Source organism: Heloderma suspectum, chromosome 3, assembly GCF_057233095.1.
Source record: "Heloderma suspectum isolate Gila_16-S chromosome 3, 16-S_ref, whole genome shotgun sequence".
NCBI classification, from domain to species: domain Eukaryota; kingdom Metazoa; phylum Chordata; class Lepidosauria; order Squamata; family Helodermatidae; genus Heloderma; species Heloderma suspectum.
The window spans coordinates 92,947,698-92,969,472 of NC_139460.1; the positions used below are offsets into that span (position 1 = coordinate 92,947,698).

The 21,775-nt window shown below is 46.2% G+C and overlaps 1 protein-coding gene across 3 annotated transcripts in view; it reads left to right on the forward strand.

The window, feature by feature from the left end:
* The window catches only part of PDXK (pyridoxal kinase), a 76,938-nt gene extending 56,045 nt beyond the window's left edge, over positions 1-20,893 (forward strand). For all 3 annotated transcript variants that reach the window (XM_084843857.1, XM_084843858.1, XM_084843856.1), the window contains 5 exons: positions 497-542; positions 11,407-11,518; positions 14,445-14,581; positions 15,781-15,847; positions 18,938-20,893. In XM_084843857.1, the coding sequence (XP_084699983.1) occupies positions 497-542; positions 11,407-11,518; positions 14,445-14,581; positions 15,781-15,847; positions 18,938-19,050 (475 nt within the window). In that variant the 3' untranslated portion in view covers positions 19,051-20,893. The remainder of the gene's footprint in view (positions 1-496; positions 543-11,406; positions 11,519-14,444; positions 14,582-15,780; positions 15,848-18,937) is intronic.
* Positions 20,894-21,775: the final 882 nt, after the last annotated feature.

The following is a 21,775-nucleotide window of genomic DNA, read 5'->3' on the forward strand; positions in this document are numbered from 1 at the left end:
AAAAAGCTGAAGATAATTTTAGGGTGCACTGCTATGGATTGCACTCCCATTGGACAGAAGCCTCCAAACTGGCTTTACAGTAAACTCAGGAAGCTACTATAAATTTCCTCAAAAGCTCCCTTCTTGCTAGACCCTTGAGCTCCTATAAAGCTGTATGGCAGGCAGAGGATACAACATAGCAACGTGTATGATGTGCTTGCTATGTGTGTGTGTGGGGGGGGTCAGGTCACTCTGACTGGAGGGCTACTGGATCCTGGCGTAGTGTTATTTACAAGTTTTACCCATTTAGCATAAGAGGGTGATGTTTTTCATAAAATATACAGTGAAAAGTACTATAGAAATTATTAATAGAATCCTAATGAGCAAAATAAAGATATTAATGTATTGTATTCTTTTAGCTTCATGTAACAGGCCCATAGAAAAACAAACAAACAAACAAACAAACAAATATTTAAAGCATGGACAGTGTTTTAAAATTTTCTTTCCTGATTTGTAGGTTACTTACTGGCAGGAAGATACACACTGAAAAAGAAGCTATAGAGGTAGGTGTGCCCCAGTGAACACATTTTAAAGCCCCAATGTAGTCACCTGCGCAATAATATTGGTGGGAATCATGGACAGATGTCACTTGTATGAAGTGGCGCCTCCATGTGGATGCTGCTGCTGTTGACACAGCCCTCCTTACCATGTGTGTGATTTTGACTGCTTGGAAAATGGCAGCTGTGAGTGCATGTGTGGTGGAGGCTATGTAGATGTTCCTTGTGGGGGCACTGGTTCATATCATCAGCGCCTCCATGCAGTTACCACAGGCCTAATAACAGCCCTGCAGGTGACTACACAATAGCTTTTAAAGTATGAACTGGGGCTACAGATGTTGCATAAAGCTACAATTTTATGCCATAACTCTGGCTTTGTAAAAAAATAGTAATGTTTCATTGCTTTGCTCTGATCAGGGAATAGCTTGTGCTGGATGGGGTTACACTCCCCTGAAGATGCAGGTTCGTAGCTTGGGTGTACTTTCAGCCCTGAGCCTGGATGACCAGGTTTCAGCGGTGGCCAGGAGTGCATTTGCACAGTTAAAGCTAGTGCGCCAGCTGCGCCCGTTCCTTGAGATGTCTGGCTTCGCCACAGTGACACATGCCTTAGTTACATCCCGTTTGGATTACTGCAATGCGCTCTACATGGGGCTGCCTCAGAAGAGCGCTCGGAAGCTTCAGCTGGTTCAAAGAGCTGCTGCCGGACTGTTGACTGGGGCTGGCTACAGGGAGCATACCACTCCCCTGCTAAAACAGCTCCACTGGCTCCCAGTCGGTTTCCAGGCACAATTCAAAGTGCTGGTCATGACCTAAAAAGCCCTATAGGGCTTGGGTCCAGGTTATCTGAAAGACTGTATTCTCTCCTATGAGCCTAGTCGTGCCCTGAGATCTTCACAGGAGGCCCTTCTCGCGGTCCCGCCACCATCACAGGCTCACCTGGTGGGAACACAGGAGAGGGCCTTCTCGGTGGCTGCCCCAAGGCTCTGGAACTCCCTTCCAGGACGGGGAAAGTGGCACCTTCCTTGGTATGTTTCCGCAGGCAGGCAAAAACTGCATTTGTTCCTGCAGGCCTTTGGGGATAGATAGTCTGGACCTGTAAGAATATGATGGATTGGTACTATTGTTTATATTGTTGTCTTTTAACATTCTGATATTTTATACCGTTTTAATATTATCGATGATTTAATTATATTTTTTACTTTTGTATATTTCTCTGTATATGTTTTAACTGTACAAGTTTTTAATGTTGTAAAGCTGCCTTGAGTCCCAGTATTGGGGAAAAGGCGGGATATAAATATACTACTATTAGTAATAATAATAATAGCAGCAACAATAACAAGAACTTTTACTTTGTAATACTAGAAATATTCACACTGTCTGCTATGGAAAAAATTACACACTAGAAATGGTCGCACTTTACGTCGCAGAGAAATGCACTCTCCACTGGAGAAAACAACACCTATAAAAAATGACTTCCAACCTAGGGATGTCAGAGAATTCTGCCATGGATCTCGGTAAGGCCGAATGCCAGTGCATTTGGCCCCCCGAAATCCGTGGTGGAATGAAGCCCCCGCCCCCCCGAAAGGTGCGCAAAACGGAGCACTTACCTGCTGCCGTCCGCACTGACGCGCGAATGGTGGCCGCGCTGCGGCCGCCATTCACTTCCTCATCATAGCTGTGATAGGCTACGTAAATAATTACGTAGCCTATCATGGCTAATGCAGGGACGCCATTTGCGTCCCTGCAGAGGCCGTGATAGGCTACATAAGTATTTACGTAGCCTATCACAGCAAGCTAAAAAAACAACAACCGCGGACGCAAATGGCGGGGCTATGGCGGCCGCCATTTGCGTTCCCTTTTTTTTGCTGTTTTAGCCTACGTAAATATTTACGTAAGCTATTACGGCAAAAAAAAGGGGAACACAAATACGGCACTATTTGCATTCCTTTTTTTCCCCGCTGTAATAGCTTACATAAATATTTACGTAGGCTAAAACAGCAAAAAAAAGGGAATGCAGATGGCGGCCGCTGTAGCCGCCGCCATTTGCGTATGCGGTTTGTTTGTTTTTTGCCTGCAGGCTGCCCAGCAGCCAGATGTCCGGCTGTGGGCGGCCCTGGCCAGCGGCTCCACAGAATTTCCGCGGAGCGGAGCTGGCCAGGTTAGGATTTCGGGGGGAGGTGTGGAGCGCCTCCCCCCAACCGCAAATCACCCTGTGGAAAAGGTAAGTGACTTTCGTACATCCCTATTATAGTATTACTATATAATACTGCCCCCTAGTGTTTACAGGACAGTACCATGATAGTAATAGTTGAGCACTGAACATACAGTAAATAGCTTCCACTTTGCCATTGGGCTGATCATATAGGACAGTGGTTTTAAAGATGTCACTTTCAGTGCAGTCCTATACATGATATATCTACTCAGAAGTCTGTCCTATTGAGTTCAATGGGTCTTTCTCCCAGGTAAGAGTGTACCTGGGAGTGTAACCTAAGGAAAACTATTAGTAAATACAGCCAGTACGGGGAAGTACAGGGAAGGCCCCGCCTCTGGGGCCGGGAAGGCAGTCTCCAAGTTGAACTTTTGGAGGAGGCAGGGCCTCCCCCACGCTGGCCAGTTTGACTTCCTGCCTTGTGGTGGGAGCCAGCTTTCTCTGAGGCTCTAGAGCATGAGAGCAGCTACAAAAAGAAAACGAAGAAGACAGAAGAAAGGAGTGACCTGCAGTCTTGATGGGGGGGAGGCGACTGCTCCTCTGGCATACAGAGGGCTGGCTTGTGCAGGGGCGATGGAAGCAGACCCGCCCCCCCAAGGGCTTCTCACCCACCACTGCACAGGCGCTGGGAAGCCCCAACGCTCTGGCTCCTCCTACATGAGAGCGGAGGGAACCCACAGTCTGAGGCAGGCGCCACCATTGGCCCCCTCCATGCCAGCAGCCATGTGGGTATAGCGGAGCGAGGCCAGCCCATACGGCAGAGCCTATGAAGGGCGGCGGCAGCTTCCACTGCCCCCCCTTCGAAAAGGAATAGGAGTGGCCTGGAGAGGGTGAGTCCATGCTGTGGCAGGGACCCTGAGCGACCCCCCCTTTCCCACCCCCACCTGGCCACAAACTACCGAGGGCCCCCACCCCCATCGGGAGCCTTAGAAAGGATGGGCATGGAGGACTCCAGTCCCCTGCACTCCCTTTCATGGGAGCCCCTGGAGGAAAGTGCAGAAGGAGCCCAGCTATAGGCCCAGGCCTGAGGGCCAACCCTAACCACAGCTCCGGGAGGGGGAAAGGTGCATACTACATCTCCCTGAGTATGCCATTCGCCAAATCAGATGCAAGTCCACACCCCAAGAGGGGACTGGGTGCAGGGAATACTCCTGCAGGAGCACATCCAGGGAAAGGGCCCAACCCAGGCAGTGCATCTGCTTGCTCTCTTGCTCTTCCAGTGCCAGCTCCATGAGCAACTGGTGCAGCAGATCACACTCCAAATGGGGGTGCAGCCGCACCTCCACCCCCCACTCCCACTCCAGGAGAAGCAGACAGAGGGGGAGAAGGAGTGAGGTCTTGGGCAGATCCCAATCGACCTCAAACAGGGGCCCTTCAGGGAGGAAGCGCTCCAGATTTTCATCATTCTCTAACCAAAAAAAGAAGGCTAGAAGGCACAAAGAGCGGAAGCAGGGGGACAGATTCCCTTCCTCATCCCCAACCTACCGTTCTGACTCCCAAAACTCTAGATCTTCTTTCCCTGGGGCAAGTTCATCAGAATCCGAGGAGGGAGACCCCTCAGAGGGGGACAAACCCAAGGAAAAGCCCCCCAAGGCCATCTTTTCCCTTCGAAGGCCTTTACCAAAATGATACCCAAATGCCTCAACATCCTGGAGCTTACAGACCAGGAAGAGACCACGACACCCCCCAGGGTTAGGCAAAGAGGGTGGGGGTGGCAGTGGCCTTCCCATCCCCCTGCCACCCCTCAACCGACTGTGCCGCTCCCACCGAGCCTGGAAGAGATACTGCGCAAGGAGCGGTCTAGACCAACCGGATCTAAGACACTCCACTGGCACTGGGAGAGTTTCTACAGCCTGCAAGAGGTTGCCATGCAGGACCTGGTCACCCGAGAGTTGATGAACCTGTCGCAGCTCCCAATTCCAAGGCTCTTCTAACCTCAGAACAAGACGAGCTCCCCTCAGACCAGCATGACTGCAGGGGCTTCGAGGCCTCACCGACGTCCATCCGAGCAGCAACCACATCAACTATCATCGCTAGAGGCATCTTCATAATGGCAAATGGACTTCTCCACGACAGAGACCTAGGGAAGGAGGCTCACGATACCATACAGGATATAGCAGCGGCAGCATCGTTCCTGGCTGATGCTTCACTAGGCTCCTTCCAGCTGGGAGCAAAAGCAACAGCAGCTAACGTCGTGGCAAGAAGAAATGTTTGGCTGCGCAACTGGGGAGTGGACACCAAAACCAAATCCAATCTGGCGAGCATTCCTTTCTCAGGTAAACTACTGTTCGGGGAGGCCTTGGACAAACTCCTGGTGGAGACAAAGGATAAGAAGAAAACTTTGCCAAACCAAACAAAGAAAGAAACAAAGCACTTCCAGGCAAAGCCCAAGCCCTTTCGTCCCTTCATGTCAGGGTTGTATCTGAGCCCATAGAGTCCCAAAGCAGCTCTGATTTTGAGGAAGAGAGGCAACTCCTGGGGGAAGAACTTTCTCAGACTCCAGAGGCGCAGCTGGAGGGGGAGGCCCCCCCTCCTCACATCCCTGGGAGTGACAGCGAACAAGGCGTGGCAAGGGAAGGACAACCTGAACTTTTAGACGCGAGGCGCAGACGCAGGCACATGTGAGAGATCGCAGAGGCCGAGCTTCGGTGCTCAGCCCGATTGGCTCGACGTCAACAGCTGCGCCCAGAAGCATCACAGGAGAGGGGGAGATATTCCCCTCCCACCCCTTAAGTTCAGAGAGTTGCTGCCCTTTTTTCAAATGGAGATCAACTGACATACTTTCCCTTTGAGCCCGTAGATGGCTGCTCCTTCGTAGTTCTCCGAGACTCTAGCAATTAGCATCTGTATGCCTCATTAGGGTAAATGGAATTAAAGCCTTGGAAAGCAGCCCTTTTGTCTGTTGATTTGGCTATTGGAGTATTTAGTAGGCAACGGGAATCCTGACACTTCAGGCCATCCTTCCTCTCCTCCTACGTGCCCAGAGAGGAAAAACCCAAGTGACAACATGACACCAGGGCCAAGCCGGACACCTACAGAAGACCCCCCCTGGCAAGGCAAGAATCCCCATGTCATGACTCACCATCCCCCCCAGTGGGAGGGGCGCTGCGGGATTTCTCAAATGCCTGGAGACGACTCTGCTCAGACAGCTGGATTCTGGAAACAGTGGAAGAAGGCTACTCCATAGAGCTCTTGAGGCCACCCAGGGAGTGCTTCCTCAGCTCTCCCCTTTGGAAGGACCCAGCTGGGCCTTTGAGGACTCTTGCAGCAATACAACACCTGCATCAGATCCAAGCCATCGAGAAGGTGCCACGGGAAGAGAAGGAACAGGGTGTCTTCTCCCTCTTCTTCACAGTCTCGAAGAGGAACAGGGGGACCAGACCCATTCTGGACTTAAAGAGGCTCAACCGCTGCCTGAGAAATAGAAGCTCCAAATGGAGATGCCCAAGTCCATAGAGCATCCTAAGACGGAACTTCTTAACTTCAGTGTATCTTTCAGAGGCCTACCTGCACATCCCCATCCAACCATCCCACCGCAAGTTCCTGTGCTTCAGCTAAGGAACAAAGCAATTCCAATTCAAGGCTCTTCCCTTTGGCCTAGCCATGGCTCTGAGAGTGTTCACAAAGATCCTCCTGGCCCCGGTGGCCCACCTGAGGTCAAAGGGAATCCATCTGCACCACTATCTGGACGATATCCTAATCCGCTCATCATCATGGGAACAGGGCATACAGGACACCAGCATCACTCTTTCAACCCTACGGTCCCTGGGATTTGTCATCAACGAGAAGAAGAGCTCCCTGTCACCCTCACAGTCCCTACTCCACCTGGGGGTGACCCTGGACACAGCCAAGGACATCATGACAGACTGCAGTAAGCAGGCTAGTGACCTGGATCCAGACCGAAAAGAAGCCCTGCCTCAGAGAACTGGCAAAGCTACTGGGCATGATGATGTCATGCCAGGAGACCATCCAGTGGGCAAGATTCCACACAAGGCCCCTACAGTCATTCCTCCTGGCCTTCCAGACAGAAATAGCATCCAACTAAAATCCAGCAGTGACAATCCCAGCGGAAGTCTCTCGCTCCCTGGCCTGGTGGTCACACCCACCCAACCTTGTGGTGGGTGTCCCCATCCAGACCCCGATGTTTACCACCCTAACCACAGATGCTTGCCTCATGGGATGGGGTGATCTCTGCAAGGACTGCCACACCCAGGGCCTGTGGACCAAGGAGGAGTCTCACCTCAGCATCAACCTACTGGAACTGAGGGCCATCCGCCTGGCATTGAGGCACGTAGCCCCACAGCTAGAGTCGCAGGATGTCCTAATCAGAACAGACAACGTGGTAGCGAAGGCATATGTGAACAAACGAGGGACTCGGTCCAAAGCCCTTCAGAGGGAAGCCATGATGCTATTCATGTGGGCCCAAAAGCACCTCTGTTCCGTCAAGGCAGAGCACCTAAAAGGTGTGTTGAACATCCAGGCCGACTGGCTCAGCAGGACATCCCTAGACCTAGGGGACTGGTCCCTCCACCTGGATACATTCAGTTAGCTGATGAGTCGGTTAGGTCTGCCCTGCGTTGACCTCTTTACTTCCCAGCAGAACACCAAGCTCCCCAGATTCGCCACTCGCTAAGTCATGGGAGGCACCAAGTTCACAGATGCCCTGACCAGCAGTTGCCCCAGGGGTCTTCTTTATGCCTTTCCTCCCCGCCTCTCATCCCAAAGGTGATCCGGAAGCTGAGGGACCAGCAGGTGGAACTAATCCTGATAGCACCCAATTGGCCAAGGAGACCATGGTACGCCGACCTTATAAACCTATCCACGGCCAAACCTCTGACCCTGCTTCTCCAGCACGACCTGCTGACTCAAGGGCCGATCATGCAACAAGACCCAGGTTTCCTGAAACTAACCACCTGGAGGTTGAGCAGAAACTGCTAGAGGTCCAGCGCTACTCCTCAAAGGTGGTTTCCACCCTCCAGGCCTCCAGGAGGTCCTCCACTAATAGATTGTACGAATGCAACTGGAGGGGTTTCCTCATCTGGGCCCAAACAACAGGGAGGGACCCCTTAGCCACCAGCATAGGCAATATCCTGGAGTTCCCCCAGGAGGGCCTGTCAGCAGGCCTCAAAACAAATACCCTAAAAAGACAGGTTTTGGTCTTGTGGTCCATACTAGGGGAGCTGGGGGGGGGGGCACCTAGGGTCTCACCCCCACATTAAGAGATTCCTCAGGGCAGCCTCACTGATCAATCTTCCCCCAGTGAGGAGGTTCCCCATGTGGAGCCTCAATGCTATCCTCAAAGCACTGTCCAAAGCTCCGTTCGAACCCCTAGGGGCTGCCACCCTTAAGGTGTTGACCCTCAAAACTATTTTCCTTCTGTTATCACGTCCGCCAGAAAGGCCTCTGAGCTGGGGGCTCCTTCTATGGAGAAAGAGCTTTGTATTTTTCACAGGGACAAGATAATTCTCCGCCCAGACCCAACTTTCATTCCCAAGATCAACTCAGACTTGTATAGGGCCCAGGAACTGGTCATCCCATCCTTCTGCTCTCACCCTTCCAACCCCAGGAGAGGGAGTGGCATACCCTGCCAGGCCCTGAAGTTCTATCTAGATAGGACCAGGCCCCACTGGCAACATAGTGCCCTATTTGTGTCCTTCAGACCGCCCTCCATGGGCAAGAAGGTATCAGTAGCCTCTCTGGCATGTTGGCTATGTGAGTACATCGCGCTGGCTTACACCTCCAGCGGCCTAGCAGTCCCAGAGGGAATATTGCCCCACTCGGTTAGAGGGTTGGCCACATCAGCAGCCTTCTGGGAGAGAGCTCCACTAGAGGAGATCTGCAGGGCGGATTTGCGGTCATCCATGCATACTTTCACACGCCACTGCAGAGGGCACCTCTGGCAGGAGGGTCCTCCAGAGGGTCCTCCAACCCTAGCAGCAGGCCGGCCTAGGGAGTTGTTGGCCCACCCAGGGATGAACTGCTTTGGCATATCCCTGTACTGGCTGGCTGCCTGCATTTGGTGGGAGAAACGAAAATTCTTTACTCACCAGTGAATTTCTGTTCTCATCGAGTGAAGGAGGCCAACCAGGCCTGCCCAGGCAGGCCTCCTTCTAGGGGACTCTTAGGCTAGGCAGGCTTCACCACTGTTGCTTCCTTAGCCTGATTGTCAGTCAGCGTTCACAGTTGAAGACTGTCAGGACTGGGGGCTTCCGAGGAATTTCATTGACTTGGAAGACTCAACTGGTGAGTGTGGGGGAGGCCTCGCCTCCTCTGGAAGTTCAACTTGGAGACTGCCTTCCCGGCCCCAGAAGTGGGGCCTTCCCCATACTGGCTGGCCTCCTTCACTTGATGAGAACAGAAATTCACCGGTGAGGAAATAATTTCCATTTCTGTCTTTGTTTGGGTTGATTTCACACTCTTGATCTACATGTAAAACTCCTAGCTTCTGATACTTCTCCAAGGCAAACTCTTGGCAACCCACATAAAATATCTCCACAGTGTATGTATCAGCCACAAGAAAAGATACTTAGTAGAAGTTCTGCCATTGCCATCTGCCAGTGTTTCACACTGCATTGAAGAAATTGTATGCAATGGGCCTGAGTTTCTTGTTCTTTCTCTCCCCTGCACCCCCACCCCCAATTGCTATTAAGAGAAGAGAAGAGAAGCTGAGTTTGTCAATGTACTATAGATGCATGGTGAACTGTTCCTTCAGGCCTTGATTCATGATGAAAGAAGAAAGAGCCAGGCTGACATCCATGACTTCAGGCAGATTCAACTAACAGGCAGAAAGAACTATGATGCTAAAATAAAGTGGCAATTGTAGAGTATTTCTGCCCATTTAAATGTACTCTGTTAAAAGATTAATCATAAAAGTATTTCTTTCATGAGATACAACTATCCTAACAGTAAAATAGTTATTACTACTACTATTATTATCTACTAGAAACTTATAAGGTATTTTCAGATGAGGCTTTTATCCTGCAATTAGAGGGTTTTATCCTGCAATAACCCTGCCTCAAACACAAAATATTATGGGAGATCCAAATAACATCATCTTCCATGTGTAACCCTCCCATGTTTTCCCATTACGTCTTCCTTTTTTTTAACCCAAAAAAATGTGTAGAGGAGGAAAGATAGATTAGATGCACAATGCCGTCTGATTGGTAGCTCTAGGAGCCCTCCATCTGGTAATGCCCATGGTCATGACTGTGTCATGTTGTTATCATGCCACAGTCCTGCACTGCTATGTCTGTGGAAGTCCTGTTTATATCAATGACCTAGTATGTGTCCTGAATTTCTGGTGAACACATTGTCTGTAGACAGGATTACTGGGTGCAGAAGAACAGGTATTCCAGCAATGTACTGAATGCAATTGGTTCCTGTAGTAAAGAATGTTGACAGTAGTTTCACTAATTAGGTTCTGTCCTAATGAAAATTGTGATGCCAAGAATAACGGTCACTTGTAGCTTTTCTTCTAGCAAAGCCAATTGAATGTCAGTCCACAGATTACATTTTTCCCCTGCAGCAGGAAGCATTCCCAACAATTACAGCTATTTTTATCAGTATTCTACTTTTTCTATGCTTCTGGAGTCACCATGGAATACCCCTCCTATCTCTCACTGCTAATTACAGTGTCTTATTTGCCATTTTCAGTCTCATTAATGAAACAAGTGCAAGTTAAATAGTCTCTGGCTGACAAGTGAATAAGCTAATTTTAGGTCCATCTGTTTTCTAGCCACATGGCTAAAGTATTTACAGAAGAACTTTATATCAACCTGCCTGCTTATTCAATTCCAATCTGAAAGGGGAAAAATCTCTTTAAACATGATAAAGTTTCAGCGAGGCATAAAACAACATTGTTACAATGCCATCACATTACAACATGATCTCGTCTCAATTATACTACAAGACTCAACATAGGTGGCTTTCATGATCAGAACACTTGCTTTGTAACAAAGGACTAGATGGATCAGACATTCAAAATATTCTCATAACTTGAGCCCCAATGACCTCAGGGACACATTTGTGGAGAGCACATAATGTACAACCTCGCTCTTTATTTCTTTGACCCCAGAATGACCTGAGAGCCACAACTAGTCAACCCCAGTTTTAAACTAGTTTAATTCATATGGTTTTCCCAAGGTAACCCTGAGAAATACTTTACTTAGTCCCATCTCATCACTGTGAGTATGGCTCTTGGAGTGTATACGACTGGTACATGCAATATATTTCCGTAATGTGCAAAACAGCCCCGTGTCTTGGTACAATAGATTACTGAGCTCAGGCCTTTGGTTTTTCCATGCAAACATACTATTCTGTTCCCCTGGACATGTTGTCTTCCATTTCTTTCTGTCACAACCAAAGATCCACTGTCTGAAGAAATCATATGTCTAAGAGCCTAGTTGATCGCATTTCTGTCCTGCTAGCATGCCTAAGCTGTTAAACCAATGTTACTGGAGCAGCTTGACTTCTCATGAGGGGAGGACATTAAAAATAGAGGCTCTCACCGATATAAAGAGATTATAAAATCTTGAGTAATGTATATTTAATATTAAAACACATGCATTTTTTAAAATTATTTGGACATTTAAGTAGCAGTTGCCATTGTCCCACTATCATATGTAACAACTAGTTCTAATCTGTTTTTTTGTACATGGAAAGGTAATGGATATGCTCCACAACATGGGACCAGAGACCGTTGTAATCACCAGCTCAGACCTACAGGCACCTTCAGGAAATGATTATCTGATAGCATTAGGAAGCCACAGAAGAAGTAAGTGAATTTATTTGTTTAAAAGAGAAAGCCCTGTCTTTAATCCATTACAATTGCATTTGTTAAAAATACACCATGACAAAGGAGAATGAAACTGTTCCTGAAAACAGTTTACTTTTTTGTGAGATGTACATAGATATATGTAAAATAAAGCGAAGTTTTGTTTTCGTTTTGAAATACTACTAATATGTATAAAATACAAATTGTGACACTTGTTGACCTGTATTGTAAGAAATATTTAGGCTGCAGTCCTATACACACTTACCTGGGAGTAATGGGGCTATATCTGTCTATTTCTGAGTAGAAATATATAGGATTACACCATAAGGCTCTTCTCCCTTAATCTGAATAAATTATGTTGAACTTGGCAGCAGTTTGTTTTGCATTTGTAGTAATGCTTTAACAAACAGTTTCCAAGTGATATATTATCTCACAACATGAAAGAAGAGTAGAACTCATGGATTGATCATAAGGCCAGTAATTGTGGTGGTAGCTGTACATTCAAGAGACATACCAGGCAATTATAGAAATAGTCACTATTTCCTGGCCTGATAGGTAATCTAAGAATGGCTGTATCTGTCCCATTTCAATGTGCATTCTTTTTTGTGCAAACTCATTTCAAGTAGATTGGAGTCATGCAGCACTGATACCTCATGGATTGTGCTCAGTGAATTTTAATTTTAACTCTTTTCTATTCTCATCCTACCTAGCACATTTCCAGCGCTTACCAAAGCCTTATTGAGAAGAAACACTAGGGGGGGTCACACCCCTACATCACACAGAAGCACCCGCATGATCTGGAACTCCAGTTATGCAGGGCTCCAAATCACATGGATGCCTTTGTGCTTAGCGCCATACATATGAAGGCTTCCTCTCTGCTGGGGTTTGCCCTGTACACATGTATGTTCGGGGATGTGGCAAGCTGATGTGTGTGATGTAAGGGACAGGGCTTGTTGGCATGACCCTGCTCCCTCCTCATGTGTTGATTCAATGCGCAAATATTTCTTCTGAATTTGTTGTCACAGTTTGTTGTTGTTGTTCAGTCGTTCAGTCGTGTCCGACTCTTCGTGACCCCATGGACCATAGCACGCCAGGCCTTCCTGTCCTGCGCTCTCTCCCGGAGCGTGCTCAAGTTCATATTCATTGCATCCGTGATGCTATCTAGCCATCTCATCCTCTGCCGTCCCCTTCTCCTTTTGCCTTCAGTCTTTCCCAGCATCAGGGTCTTTTCCAGGGAGTTTTCTCTTCGCATTAGGTGGCCAAAATATTGGAGCTTCAGCTTCATTATCTGTCCTTCCAATGAGCACTCAGGGTTGATTTCCTTTAGGATGGACTGATGTCACAGTTTAAAGGGTATCATTAAGCCAAAACGGAAAGAACCATCCTCCCCTTCTATACTTTCAACCCATAAATGCAGAGTTCACATGCTGAGGTGATTTTTGTGATATATGGTTTCAATTAACAACACGGGACACGATGTGGCAACTTGGAGATTTGAACTTGCTCTGGCTTTTGAGGAATGAACAGTCATCAGCTGTACTGCTACATGTTTACTGGATTCACATATCTCATAGTCAGGGCTGTGTGTACTCTGCACTATGATAGCCATCATGGGGGAATCTGGCCTTTTTTAGGCTTGTTGGATTTCCCTGTAGCCCCCAGCTTGGCTTGCATTTGTAAGCCAAGCCACAGGCTTTTTCTTGGAATCTGGGAACTTTTCTTGGATTTTTTTTTCTTAAAGTGACATTTATGCAAATTGCAGCCACAATTTGTATAACTTATGCAAAGTTCAGATGTAATTTGCTTAATTCTTGCAAAATGTGGCCGTAATATACTTAATTTGCACAAATTGCACGTGCAATTTGTGCAAAGTCACAGGCATGTTTTGTGCAAATTAAGCATATTACAGCCGCAATTTGCACAAGTTCAGCAAATTATGGCCGAAAGTCATTCAAGTTATGCAAATTACAGGTGCAGTTTGCATAAATGTCGATTTACTGAAAAAAACACCCAAAAATCCACAAGCTGGCCCGACTCGATCTGCCTTGAGTTGGGGCAGCGTATGGGTAAGCGAGTCAAAGTCCAGGGGGCTGAGCTGATAAAAGCTCAGCAAACTTAACCCCTGCCCCGGATGGATTCTACCCACATACTTTCTCTGCAGTATTTGTTTCTTAATTCTGCACCCAAGAAATTCAAATTCTGCACAAAGAAAAGCCACATTCTGCAACCTGTATAAATTATGTAAATTTGCATAATTTCTCTTATTTTGCATAATATATTATGCAGTTTGTGTTATGTTGCATAATTTATTCTGATTTTGCCAGTTATGGAAAGGACAAGTTGCTATGCAGGGAACTAAAACCCTGTCCCCAAACATTAAGAATCTTTTTCAGCCACTACTCTGGTTTTTATGATATCAGCAGGCATTGCTCACATGCTTTTAAGCATCTCTTTACAGGCATGTGGATTAGAATCTTGCTTTGGGGGGTCTTTTTAATGAAAGCTAAGATGCTCAGGAAGCTGAATTCTATGCCCAGTCCAACACATTGTGTTTTTTCTGTCCTCCCACAGAATTGCAACATACACACTGTCTCGCTCATAACCGTCCAGGGGTACTTCCAAATTTGGGCCCTGAAATGCATCTCCACCAATATGTGAAAGAGTGACACTAGATCAAGGGTGGGCAACTTGTGGCCCTCTAGATCTTTTGGCCTACAACTCCCATCAGCCCTAGCTGGGCATAGCCAATGGGGAAGGATCATGGGAGCTGTAGGCCAAAATATCTGGAGGGCCACAAGATGCTCACCAGTGCACTAGATAAACTGGCAATATTTGGCCCATGGATGCTATGTTACCTAGGTTATCCTGAGATTCCTGTTTGATTACATTTATTGGGAAGAATAATACTATGTGTCTGTCTTAACAGCTACAGCAGATGGCAGCACAGTGACCCAGAGGATCCGAATGGAGTCTCCTAAAGTAGATGCTGTCTTTGTTGGAACAGGAGACCTGTTTGCTGCCATGCTATTGGCCTGGACCCACAAGCATCCAGACAATCTTAAGGTATGGACAGACAGTTTCTTTCAGTTCTCCCACTGTCTCAGTGATGACAGAAAAACATTCTTATATAATTACTGTGAATTCTCACTGTGCAGATAGCTGTGAAATTAAAAGAAAAGAAGAGGACAGGACAGAGGTCAATAAATTATACAAAATGAGGCCACAGAAAATAAAAGATGATGAATGGCCTCATTTGGACATGCTAAAGCATGGTTTATTATTAGGAGAATGGGTCTGTTCAAGCCTTGGGGTCTAGTGCTCTCCCCTCTTCCTCTGGCACTAGCACAAGGAGGAATTTGGAAGGCTTTTGCTTCCTTTAGATTAACTGCAGCTTGCTATGACATCCAAATACAGACAAACTGTGGTTAATCTTTACTATGGTTAGTTGAAACAGGCCAACTTCAAACCATAGTTTACAAAGCTGGCTCGTTTCACCAAACCATAATTAAGATAAGCTATAGTTTAGAGTTTGGGCAACACAGTCAACTGAAGTTAATCTAACATGGAAGCGGAACCTTCTTATTACCTCCTGGCGAACACCTCCAAGGCCTGCTACAACTCATCATAATGCTAAAATATAATTTAGCATTACATCCAAACACAGCCTTTATTTAAAGAAGTTAGCCACTTACAAAGTATGAATATTTTACATTACCAGAGTCAATGACCTGGTTCATACATAACGCTAACCCATGGTATGGGTTGTTAAATTCTGGGTTGTCATGACGTACGAACGTGGCCATGCTAACAAATCAGGGTTTGTAAACCATGAACCACCCAGAAAAGGAAGCCGTGGTTTGTTGTTGGGTTGTGAACTCTGGGTTCTTTGAACCATAGGTTGTTGTTACTTGCAAACCTAAAACCATGGGTTGTTCATAGATTGTTTTGCCAGGCTACAGAGGCAGCAGGCAAGAGTGGTTAAAAAAACCCCAAAAAACCCCCAGCTGCTCTTTGTGCCAGTACTACTATGCTGCAAAGGCATTTGGGCTACAGGGAGGGAGCAGGCAAAGGAGGAGGAAACAAACAACCCAGGGATTAAGAAAACAAAGCACGGTTGGTTGGTTTGATCGTCTGCCAGACAAACCCTGGGTAGAGCAACAAATAACACTTAACATGGGTTAAATAAGCCATAAGTTAACATTATGTGCAAACCAGGCCAATGCACTGCCAGTAAAACTGTAATCTTTTCCTTTGAATTTCAGGTGGCATGTGAAAAGACTGTGTCAGCCATGCAACATGTTTTGCAGAGGACCATCAAGAGTGCAAAGGGTAACCCATTTACATCATGGTTCTGCATTTATTCATTTATTGTTGTTGGAAGGGATATTAAGGAGGTGCCATAGCTCAAGGGTAGAGCACATGCTTTGAATGCAGAAGGTTGCAGGTTCGGTCCGTGGCATCGCCAGTGGAAAGGATCAGGAAGCAGGGTGATGGGGCAGAGCTCTGTCTGAGACCCTGGAGAACTGCTGCTAGCTAAGAGTTGAAATTATTGGGCTAGAGGGACCACTGGTCAGCTTCATATACATCTCTCTTAGGCTCAGACTCCGCCTACCTGAACTGCCTCTACCCTTTTACATGTTATAGTTTCCAGCATTTTCACAGATTAGGGAGAAGCCCTATGGCTAATCCAACTACTTGCATGTAACTTTGATGGGTCCTTGAAACTGCAGCCAGACCAATACTTTTCTAACCTGTCTTAGGGAGCAATCCTATGGCCACTAGTCAGTGGCTAGACGGCCATAGGATACCTGGTTTTCCAGGAACCGACCTCGGAGCCCACACTCCCAGGTTGGTTCCCAGAAAACCAACCTCCCCTCCACACTCGCAAGAGGAGCATGAAGCGGCCAGAATGGGGTGTTCCTGGGGGGTGTTCTGGGGCGAGGAGGGCGGAAATGCCTGTACAACACATCCAATGTGTTGTACAGCAGCCTCCTTTTCCACTCTGTGCTCCTGCAGCTAGACAGCCGCAATCAGCTGTCTAGCCAAAAATGCAGGGCAGGAGAAGCGCGGAGAGAACAACCCCCTCTGTGTTTCTCCTGCCCTGCATTGGATAGGTGGACGCCTATCTGCATAGGATTGCACGCTTAATGTGGGACACACAGTGTAGCTTGATCACTAGAACTATTGTAGGAAATTATGTTAATCTCTTGTTCACAAGCTGCGCAAGACACACTTTTCTTCTTCCTTCTGGTTCCTTACGTATGTATAACATATCACAGTATTCACACAACACATAATTAACTTCTGGAACTCACTGCCACAAGTTATTGTGAGGACACCTGGATTAGATGACTTTAAAAGGGGGATATTTATTTTTATTTTTTTTATTTTTTTATTTCATTTCTATACCGCCCAATAGCCGAAGCTCTCTGGGTGGTTCACAAAATAGACAAATGCACAGAGAATAGAGCTGTCGTGGGCCACAATAAATAGAATCTCTATGTTTAGAAATAGATAGTGTACCACTAAATACCAGGTGCTCAGGAGGGCTATTCCCCTCATGCCTTACTTGTGGGCTTCTCATGAGTGCCTGGCCACTATGGATAGCAGGGATCCTGCATTTGATGTGCTTTGGCCTGATCCAGCAGAGCATTTCTTATGTTCTTAACTGGATAATGATGATGATTTCTAGCCTACCTTTCAGGGAAAAAACCCTCACAATGTGGATTACAACATACTTTAAAATTCAAATAAATAATCAAACCATAAAAACAACAATATTCAATACATGAATCCTTAAAATAACAAACAAAACAACAGAGAAGGTAACAGCAGCAGGAAAAGCCTCCATTAAATGCTCAATACATTAAAATCAATCAAATGCAAACTGTAATAAATAGATCTTCCTAAAGGCCGGGGGTTTATCTGAGCTTCTTGGGAGAGCCGGGGGACTTTGTTCCACCCCTGGCCATTGACAATTTGTCATGTGGGGTACCTTAAGCCTCTGTCTTGTCCCTCATGCTTTTTAACATCTACATGAAACTGCTGAGAAAAGTTTCATGTCAAAAGTTTCAGAGGTTTGGGCTGAGGTGTCATCGGTACGCAGATGACAAGCAGCTGTGCCTCTTTTCCACCATTAATCCCAGGGAGGCAGTTGGAACCCTGGACAGGTGTCTGGGGGAAGTAGTGGAATGGATGAGGGCTAATAATCTGAAAGGTAATCTGTATAAAATGGAAGTGCTGTGGGTTGGGAAATCCACTAATCTGGATGGAGGTTTAGATCTGATTCTGCATGTGGTCACACTCCCCTTAAAGGGCTAAGTATGCAGTCTGGGAGCGCCCCTGGATTCAGCACTTACCATGGAGGCACAGGTGGTGTCAGCTGCCAGGAGTGGTTTTTACCCGCTTAGGCTGATTTGGCAGCTGCGGCCCTGTCTAGAGAAAGCTGAGCTAGCCACAGTGACACATGCCTTGGTTACATCCAGGTGAGTTTACCGTAATGCGCTCTGCATGGGGCTGCCCTTGAGGATGATTCAGAAACTGCAACTGGTATAGAATGGGCCAACTAGAATGCTTGTGAGAGCTAGGTGTTCAGATCATATTACTCCTATTCCGTATCATTATTTATATTGGCTGCCTGTTGGTTTCTAGGCCCAATTCAAGATGTTGGTTTTGGTCTTTAAAGCCCTAAATGGTCTGGGACCATGTTATCTGAAGGACCACCTGTATGAGCTTGCCCGAGCATTAAGATTAGTGTCAGAGGCCCTATTTTCTGACTCACCAGCAAGAGTCATTGGACTGGTGGGTACTATGGAGAGGGCTTTCTCAGGGGTGGTCCCACACCCTTGGAACTCCGTCCCCAGCGAGATACATATGGCCTCATCGCTGCTGGCTTTAAAAAAACACACCTGTATTTATTCCAATCTGGATTTGGTGCTTAAAAATCATTAGCTGCTACTACTACATACGTGCTTAACTGTAATTTGTATGTTCATGTTTTTGTAATATTGTAAACCACCTTGTGAGGGCAGTGCACCCTGAAAGGTGGGTAAATTTTTTTATATAAATAAATAAATTCCAAAGATGTGGGGCTACCACAGGAAAGGTCCCGTCCCTTGTACTTACTAATGCAGCCTTCCTCAACATGGTGCCCTCCCATTAGACACAGCCAGCTTGGCCGATGATCAGGGTTAATGGGAGGTGCAGTCCAAAACATCTGGGAAGCAATGGGTTGGAAAAGGCTACATTGAACTCACGGCTCCCACTGGTGGACCAGAGGTCTTAATGCTGTAGTAGAACTGAAAGCAAAAAGATGGGGTGAGGAGTGTGAGATGGGGGTTTTCTTCTACACTGCTTCTCTTAATATTAAACATCCATGGCATTTCAGTGTCTTGTGTTTTTTGTTTGTTTGTTTTTAAGCCCAAGCTGGAGAAGGAAACAAACCTAATTCAGCCCAGCTGGAACTGAGGATGGTCCAAAGCAAAAAGGACATAGAAAACCCAGAGATAATAATTAAAGCTACTGTGTTATAAAGGTTGTATGTCTTCTAACAACGCACAATGTATTGATGTCCTCATTTTCTTTCCTGTGAATTGTAATGTTTGCCTTAGATCTGTGACAGAAACCTGACTTCCATGAAATAGTGCCCAGCATAGATGAGATCCACTTCCAGGCACATGTGCTGGCCTTGCTTGAATTAAGAAGGAAAAAAAGTTAGGTGTGTATTACAACTCCCTCCCAGGTATGAAAATGGCTGTCCGATTAATTCAGTCTTGTTATAAATCCTGGGTGTGGAAGCACAAGATTTCCTGCCTTGCCAAAGACTTTCAGAATTACTTTGTTAGTGGAATGATTGTTGGGAGTGTATAAACTGTGGTAAAGCATCTTGTGCCAATTGGGTAGGTTACCTTTTCCCTTAAATGAAGAGGTTTGGTAGCCTGCTGCAATATTCAGTACCTCAACCACTCTGGAACAAAAAAAAGCAGCGGTCGATTTGGGCAATGGGTGGGGAGAGGGTCTAAAGACAGTTAGCCTTTAGATACTCTGTACATGCCTTGGAGGTATAACAGCATGTGGGTGAGAACTGCTCCCATTTCTGGTCTGTAAATAAATGCAAGACTCCACTATCCAGAGGTGCTAATCCTTTAATATCAAGCAACCCAAAGTATCCCATCATGTCATTTTATTTTTTTGTTTTTGTTTCCCCCTTCCTACTCTCCATAAAGAAATCCAGATGAGTTAAACAATGGTGATTCTACCTCTGACAGAATATGCTTGACTCAGTTTTATCAAAAGACTTGCAAGATGCAAGTTTCCTTAATAAGTATTTGTTATTAAATCAGAATATCCCAGTTCATCTTCTAATGGTGGCTAGGAGGGGAGTGAAAGTCCGTGTGTTATTTGTTGAGACCAATTCACTGTTTATGACTGCTGGTTAGTGTGCTTTTGCTTCGTCAAATGGACGATAACGTAAAAACAGCATATAATCAATAGGCTCAGTCAGACACATACTTCTACCAAGGCACAAAACACGAAGCACTGCTGTTGCACAACCTCAATGCCTTTCAAAGACACTTGTGTAGGAATCTCATGCAAGCCAAGTAGAAATAAATGTAGGTTCCCCAGTAGTAATTTTGGGTTATTGCACCCAGATTGATAAACCCATATCAATGCATGCAATGCATTACAGCCGTATTTTCATGAATTGTATAGAGTTATTGATAAAAGTTTCACTCTCAAAAACAGACAATTGTCTGTGCAGTCCAGTGAAATGGAAATATGCTTAAATACATTGGAAACCAACAGGAAGTCCTGGATTCTGTTACATCCAATAATCTATTTAAATTTATTTTAAAAGCTTCAATTTTTCTTAGTTGCTGAAAATGTATTGCTCCCAAGACCATGCATATTCAGTTAATTTAGAAATTTAATCCTGTCACTTTTCCCCCTGGCTCTGTTTTTGTTTGTTTGTTTGTTTGTTTGTTTTTCCATAAATAGTATGGATAAATTGACATTTGTGCTCTTTTTTCTTGAGATAAAACAGGGTATTGAAGCAATCCATGATCCCTAGCACTTTGTAAAACACTTCTGATAGTGTTACTTTCTCCTTCCTTACAAATAACCAGGGTATTTTCATCATTTTTATTAGATCTTCATTTTCTTGGACCTCTCTGGAAAATGGAATTCCTGCAAAAGTGCTGCCATTAACACTGGTGATTCTTGAAGCCCCAGTGTGCAGACTGTGGATTCTGTTGTTAGAATCGTAAGGGTTCCAGCTTTCATTTTATTTAAAACAGCCAATTTTCTAACCCCCATGGTTGTTGATGTAAGTTTGATGGTCAACCCTTTCATTGCAGTCCTCAGCATCAAACAAGTTTCCGACTCTCGCCTTATATCAGGGATAGGCCTGCCAAGGTTTTTCCCTGAGAAAAGATTTTTCCACTAGCCTCAGATAAACATGACAGGCACATAGGGATATATTTACAGAGTTGGGAGAGGACTCTTCAGGCCAGTTACAGCTGATAGGCTTTTACATTGTCTACCCATTACCTACAGAGTGAATTAAACTAGCACATCATTGATATTTTTCAGAAAATATATTGGTCAAGCATCCCCTACAAGTTCCAGCCACAACCTTCCAACATAGAGCTTTTCTAGACTAGGGTTTGTTTCTGGGCTTACCATTCTTTACTCATGGTTGTTTATGAGTGGTTTAGACAACACTGTCACCCTCCAGGTTCGCTTCTGAGTTTTAAGAACACTTCTGCTTTGGGGGGTGGGCGGGGTGTGTGTGCAGGAACAATCTATTTTTTTTTTGGCATTGTGAAACAAAGAGCAAGTCTCCACCAGTATAGTAGGGATATCAGAGAATTCCTCAACGGATCTCAGTGAGGCCGAATGCCAGTGCATTCAGCCCCCCGAAAACTGTCGCGGAACGAAGCCCTCGCCCCCCCAACCCACGAAAGGCGCGCAGGACGAAGTGCCCGCCGCCCCCACCCCACGAAAGGCATGCAAAACAGAGCACTTACCTGCTCCCGTCCGCGCTGCTGTGTGAATGGCACGTAAGTATTTACGTAGCCTATCATGGCGGGGGGGGGGGGAACCCAGTGTATGCAAATGGCGGCGGCTACCACCATTTGCGTACACTGGGGTTTTTTTCCCCCTGCCGTGATAGGCTACGTAAATTTTTACGTAGCCTATCACGGCGAAAGAAAGGGACGCAAATGACGGCGGCTACGACAGCCGCCATTTGCGTCC